This window comes from Otolemur garnettii, unplaced genomic scaffold (assembly GCF_000181295.1).
Source record: "Otolemur garnettii isolate 467f Iridium unplaced genomic scaffold, OtoGar3 scaffold00080, whole genome shotgun sequence".
NCBI lineage: Eukaryota > Metazoa > Chordata > Mammalia > Primates > Galagidae > Otolemur > Otolemur garnettii.
In genome coordinates this window covers 265015-271903 of record NW_003852475.1, presented here as the reverse complement: position 1 = coordinate 271903, position 6889 = coordinate 265015, and the positions used below count along the sequence as shown (strand labels likewise).

General features: G+C 45.5%; 1 protein-coding gene across 1 annotated transcript in view; it reads left to right on the top strand.

Moving 5' to 3' along the window:
* The first annotated feature begins 4265 nt into the window (after positions 1-4265).
* LOC100948324 (actin-related protein 3) overlaps positions 4266-6889 on the top strand; it is a 71544-nt gene continuing 68920 nt past the window's right edge. The window contains 1 exon segment of the mRNA XM_023515850.1: positions 4266-4641. Coding sequence (XP_023371618.1) covers positions 4598-4641 — 44 coding nt within the window. The 5' untranslated portion in view covers positions 4266-4597.

The window sequence follows — 6889 nt, the reverse complement described above, 5'->3', positions numbered from 1 at the left end:
GGGGCTTGATCTGGATTGTCTCTTAGTTTCATTCTTTCTTCTTCTTCTTCTTTTTTTTTTTTTTTTTTTTTTTTTTTTGTTTCTTAGTTTCTTTAAGATATTGGGAACATCACTCAAACTCTCTGGGGCTTCTGTTCCACTTAGGGTTCTTAAATTTGATACGAGTAACAGAAACTCATATGGCTAACTTTAGCCAAAGAGGCTTTATTGGAAAGATAATTTTTAGACTCACGAATGCTGGAAAAGTTGAAAACCAGGTTTGGAAATGGTCAAGAACCAAGCATCTAGTTAACTTGAACTAAAAGGACATTGGGATGCTACTATGGAGGACTAAATGCAGAGGAGTCGAGCAAACCCCATTCACGCACCACTGCTTTCCTTCTCACTTCTAACAGGACAATCTGTAGGAAGCCTTCTAACTCTGACATCCTTTGCTTTTGTGTGTGGAGAACAGTGAGCAAGAGTGTTGCACATGCAAACAAGGTGGTCAGAGAAACCTGGGCCGGATGTGCAGCTGAAGGCTGGGCCACCACAGCAGCACCGAGGCTGAACAGTTTGGTGTGCTACAAACAGGAAGTAAAAGAGAGCTTAAGCAAGCCAGGTGATCGGGTAGACAGATTGTGAGGAACAGGCACAAATGACATTTCCAACAAGCACTGGAAGCTTCCAAATGCTCCCAACAGTTACTGCCTTTAAAAACAGGACAATCTCAATTCTGTGAAAGACATTGTGATAGGAAGACACTTTCCTTATGCTTATGAAATGAGAGAGAGCACTTGGCACTGACGACGTGAGCTTCATATCTGAAGGGAACACACTGCTAAACCACAGATCGCCTCTGAAATCAAGTTATAAACCGGCAGCATATAGGTCAGCTATGGCATGTAGAAAATTAGTTACTGTCTTCATCTGATTTGTGCTGCTATAACAAAATACTAGAGACTGGGTAATTTGTAAGGAACAGAAGTTTATTTCTCACAGTTCTAGAGGCTGGGAAGTCCAAGATTGAGGGGCTGACATCTGATGAGGGTCTTCTTGCTGCATCATAAAATGGCAGAAGGCATCTCATGAGGGAGGGGAAAGGGGGCTGCTGGAACTCCTTTTCATCAACAGACCACTCCTGCATTATCAGCATTAATTCATTCATGAGGGTGGAGGCTTCCTATACTAATCATCTCTTAAAGTTCCATCTTTCAGGTTTGGTGCCTGTAGCACAATGGTTACAGCACTGGCCACATATACTGAAGCTGGTGGGTTTGAACCCAGCCCAGGCCAGCTAAAACGATGACAACTGCAATAAAAAGTAGCCAGGAGTTGTGCCAAGTGCCTGTAGTCCCAGCTACTTGGGAGGCTGAAGCAAGAGAATTGCTTAAGTCCAAGAGTTGGAGGATGCTGTGAGCTGTCATGCCACAGCACTCTACCAAGGGTGACACAGTGAGATTCTGTCTCAAAAAAAAAAAAAAAAAGAAAAGAAAAAGTTCCATCTTTCAATACTGTTTCACTGGGGATTTTATTTCCAAAACATGAACTTTGGGGGATACATTCAAACTGTAGCAGTTACCAAAGAGAAAAATGCAGATTTCATATTTCTCTTGGGGAAGAACAAGAAAAGGTCTGCAACACCAGGCCGGTATTCCCATGTAGCAATAGCTGCCTACTACCTTTTGTTGGGGTATTGGCTCTGGACATTGCCATTCCCTTTCCATGGCTCCCTTTACTTATAACATTACCTGCCTGGAAGCACTGGTAATGGAACCTGGAAGCACTCACGTTTCTGATCCTTGATATCACTATTTCCATGGCAATCACCCATGCTACTACTGCCCCTTAGTGAGTTTCCTCTGGACCTACCCAATGCCATCTGGATGCTAGTCCTCACACACTTCTTTCCCTGAACTCCAGCACCCAAGGGTAGAGTGTGGGCTGCCACCTTGAAGGCTACCTGCATAGGTTAGTGGAGTGACCTTTGCTTTTTATTTATTTATTTATTTTTTGAGGTAGAGCCTCAAGCACCACAGCTCACAGCAACCTCCAACTCCTGGGCTTAAGTGATTTTCCTGCTTCTGCCTCCCTAGTAGCTGGGATTACAGGCGCCAGCCACAACGCCCAGCTATCTTTTGGTTGCAGCTGTCATTGTTGTTTGGTGCCCGGGCTAGATTCAAACCTGCCAGCTGAGAGGTGTATGTGGCTGGCACCTTAGCCACTTGAGCCAGTCACCGAGCCTGACCTCTGCTTTTGGAACCCCAGGATCAGGATCTCTTCACTCCTAGTTACTACCTGTAACTAATGGAAACAACCATTTATAGTACCTTTACCAAGCCACATCTGTCTTTTTGGTCAGAGCCAATTTTTAAAGAAATGTTTCCCCAAATGACTTTAATTACCTGATTTTAATTACCTGATAGTGGAAGCAAAGAATCCCATCTAATGGTCTAAAATGCAGAGGAAAAACCAACAATGATACATCTGAAAGAACTACTTCTGTATGACTTCTTTGAAGACAACTTCTGAGAAAAGTCATCCTTTAGGATCTAGTGAGAATAGCTGTGGATAAGCTGGACTCTAATTATGCTACTGCTGCTCCTTACTGAGTTTCCCCTGTACCTACCCAGTGCCATCTGGAAGCTAGTCCTCACACACTTCTTTCCCTGAACTCCAGCACACAATGTATGATACAATGTATGATTCATTGTGGACTTTGTTGGATATATTTTCTACAAAGCTTCCACATTTCTTGTCTAAATCTCCCATAGATGGCTTCAAGTCGCTTTTAGGGTCAACATTAAAATGCTTAGAGCAGTTTACAATTCTTCCATTGTTTTGATTCTTTTTTTTAATCTCTCAGGCTTCACCTCCTAATCTTCCCTGATTCACTTCACTTTGACCACTTGGATTTTCTTTCAATTTAAGGAAGAAGCCCAGCTTGACACTTACTATTCCCACTCATGGGGGCTTCTCTTCCTTCTCACCTTTCCCCCCATATCATGCCATCATTCAGGCCCCAGCTTTTAAATGCCAGCTGTCAGAGACGCCTTCCCTACCTCCCATCTTGCTCACACTCTCCAACTCCCCATCCTCATTTCTCAGAGTCCCCTGCCTTCTTTCTGTTGCTTTTAATGCAATTTATCTATTTGTCCTTTATTCTGCAAACTCTCAGAGCAGAGATACTATCTGTTGGCACCCCCTCTTATTCAGAGTTCGGCATGGTCCCGCCCATAATAGAGTAGGTGAGCAATACTTGTCTGTTAAATGAATGAATGAAAAACCCGTATTCCATCCCTTAGGTCAGCTTAACACCATACTGTATGATCTACTGGACTGAATAAGACATTCTTTCTTAAGAAAAATATTTTTATTTTAGCCTCCCATAAGCAAATCTATGATGGTGTATCATAAACCTATTGGAGAGGAAAGCTATTAACCTTTAGGTTCCTAAAGTAGCACTAGGAACTTATTAGAAACGCAAAATTTCAGGCATTATTCCAGACCAAGGAATCCGAAAACTCTGGGGGTGTGGCTCAGCAATCTGTGTTTTAACTGCCTTCCAGGTGAGGTGGTTCCTTCCCATACTGCCTTCCGCTTGCAGTTATCAACTTTTAAATTGTTTTTCCTGGCCTTAATCCTTGGTATTATCCTGATAGCAGGATCATACTACTCTAAGAGGGAAATTTTTGTTATCCCCCAAAGCCTTGAATGAAGACGTATTTGTGTATGTTACGCAGGATACATTCCTGAGGTCTGCCTTCCTTGTGCACACAGGCCTGCCCGGGGGTGAGGTGGGGCTTCAACAGTGCACAAGAGTAACAGAATAAAACCTCAGAACAAAGGCCGCGGACCAGGGCGCAAGTCTTTGTTTATACGTTCCCCAACTGCTCAACCTCGTCTGATACCGCTCTTTTCCACCCAGAAGAGCGGTCACTCAAGTTATAAGAATGGCTGCAAGCCGCTGACAACGTTTTCAATTAGGCGTTTTTTTGGCGGCACTGGACAAGCTATTCCTAGCTGCAGGAGGCGCTTCCACCCCTTAATCTAGCACAGAGGTAACTGAAACTAACCCAAACGCTGGAAGCGAAAAGCCCTTTCTCGCTTCAGAAGACCTGGAAGCTCGGGCGAACTTGCCCGCCTCCACCCTCCTGGAAAACCCGAGGTGGATTACTCTAAGCAGGCCGGCGGCCGCACCTCAGCGCGCATGCTCCATCGCCCCTCCCGCTCGGAGCCGGAAGGGGGAGCGCTTCGGGCCTGGGCCTGGCCTGGCCCGGGCGTCGGCACCGGCGGCCATCTTGGCTTCCCGGGGAAAGGCGGCGCGAGGGGAAGAAGTTGTAGGGTGGGGGCAGGAGTGAGGAGGAGGGAAGTGAGAGGGGGAGGAGGCCGTGGCGGGGCAGGGCGGGGACTGCCTGCCTGCCTGGGTTGCGGAAGTGCTAGCCGCTGACCCAGCCTGCTGCTCTCTTGCTACTGCTTCGGATTCCCGGCTACCCCCCGGACGGTGAGGGCGGCCCGGCAGTGGATGGTCAGATAGCCTCTATCTCCTGCCGCTAATCTCTGGCCCCTACCAGCACGGAGCAGACAGTGGCAGCAGCAGCAGCAGGAGAGGAGGAAGATGGCGGGACGGCTGCCGGCCTGTGTGGTGGACTGTGGCACGGGGTAAGGGGGCTGATGGGCTGCGGTGGGGAAACTGAGGCGGAGGAAGGAAAATGGCGGGGGAGGGCGGAGGCCGAGAGATGAATGGGGCGCCGAGGTGCGGCCGCCGGCTGTCAGTCTCAGACCCGCCGGCTAGCGAGGGGTGGGGCCCGGAGCCAGGGCCTCCCTCGTGCACCCGCTTCACCCTCCTGGGACTGGGGCGCAGGTCCAAGATCCACCCCCTCCCCCAGAAGCAGCTTCCTTCGCGCGACCCCTCCCTGCCCTTCCCCCACTGCGGTGGGCAGCACCACCCAGAGAGAGGTGGGGACGGTCCCCTTCCCCAGGGCCGCGGTCGCCCTGGTGGTGGTCGCTGTGTTCGACCCACCCAGCCTTTCCTTCCGCGCCCCTTTCTGCCCGTGGGATTGGGGACCTAGTGGATGAGCGCCGGGACCGGCCTGGCTCAGGAGGGAGAAAAGAGAAGCGCTCCTTGTAGGTTTTGCAAGATTGCTCTGACAACACTGCTCAGGGTGTGGGTGGGGAAAGGGAAGAATCGGACTCTGAAAATGGGAACCTAGAGTGGGGCTTTCGTTTGACCACCCACCTTCTCTTTTCGACTCCTGGCCACTTCCATCTCCCTCTTCGTTTTTTACCAGTGAACCAAGTCACATTTTAATTCGAGAGAGAAAGATGTCATGTGTTACTTCTTTAGCCTCAAAAAAGTCCCCCAGTGAGCAAGCGCGCTGCAACTTCCTTAGTTTTGTCAAAGCCGCTTCCTGCTTTCAATCTTTTATACCCTTATAAGGTAGTTTTTCGTTTCCAACCTGGACCCATTTTACTAGAACTTTCAAAATTAAGCAGGTTTTAAAAGGAATGAGTTACTAGTGCTAGTTATCAATTTTAAGTTTATGTGAACTTAAAAAAAATATACTGTGTTCCAGGGGAGGGGAGAAGTGAAGCACCCAGGAAAATCAAATAATTTAAGTTGTGTATGTTCATTCTCTGACGGTATCTTGAGGCAGGAAGGGAAGGTATAGAGGTATAAAGGAATGTGTTTATTGCAAGTAGCTTGTGATGAATCTGTAGTGTAGCGTACTAAAATATAGGATGGCTTTAAAGTGGTCATTCATTTTGCATTAATAGACACATTTTAGAGTTATACCACACTCTGCTTACACAGAATAGAATGACTGTTTTATGTTAAAATGTTTTTCTTCTTCCTTTCCTTTACTTACCTCCCCTTCCCCTTCTCTTTCTCCTTTTTTTTCTATCTTTCGCTGATTACATCTCTTTAATTCTTAGAACACTCCCAACTTTTTGCGGGGGAGAGTGGTGGTGGGGTGGATTGCAAGCCTTTTCTTTTCTTATTCACCCTATAATTCTACAAGGATTTTATGTCCTTCGCTTTTTAGTTGTTTCTTTGTAAAATGTTTTTAATCTTCGTTCTCCTTAAGTTTAGCTAGTGTGGCAGTTTCTAAGATCCCAGTTAGGCAGAGGTAGATAACTGACTTCTTAAAAACAGTTTCCCGTGGAAAACGCTACCCTACAGGAGGCTTGGAACGTCTATGTATTTTTTGATGTATTTTCTTAAGCCGGTCTCCTTTGCCTGAACCAGTGTTTGTTTGTTTTTTTTCTTCTTTCTTTTTCTTTTAGGTTAAGTGTGTAGTTTTATGTTTAGGGTCAGTTTAAAATTAAGTGTAGCCTCAATGAGTAGGACTTCTCAAGTGTGTAAAGTGACCAATACTGCTTTATGATTAATAATGCTTTAGAAATGATTGAGTTGTCAATAAATAATAGTGTAAATAATTGTTGCCTTAATACATAACATCTTATGTAGGATGTTACTTTTTCTGTTTCCGTTTTTCTCCTTTTGAAATTGTCTTGGTTATTTTTGAATTAGTATATTAGATATATCATTGAGGTTATCTGTCCTTAAGGGACCTCTTTTCTGAAAGGGCAATCTTGAATTTAAAGCATGCCGAGTGACCAGTAGAGCGGGGAGACAGTTCAGTCTGTATTTGGGATATTTCTGTTTTACTATTTCACTTATTAACAGTACTACATTTTTATGTTATTACTTTAGTCTTGCCACACAAGAAGTTAACTGGACATTCATTTTGATGTAAATGTAACTGATTAGGAGTTTCCTTATAACTTCATGATGTTTTATCATCTGTGACAGTCTGAAATTCCCCCTTTAGAGTTTTCATTTCTTTTTGGTCTTTCCAGTTGCCTCTTAATTGCTAAAGTTATACCTTTTTATTACCACATGGAG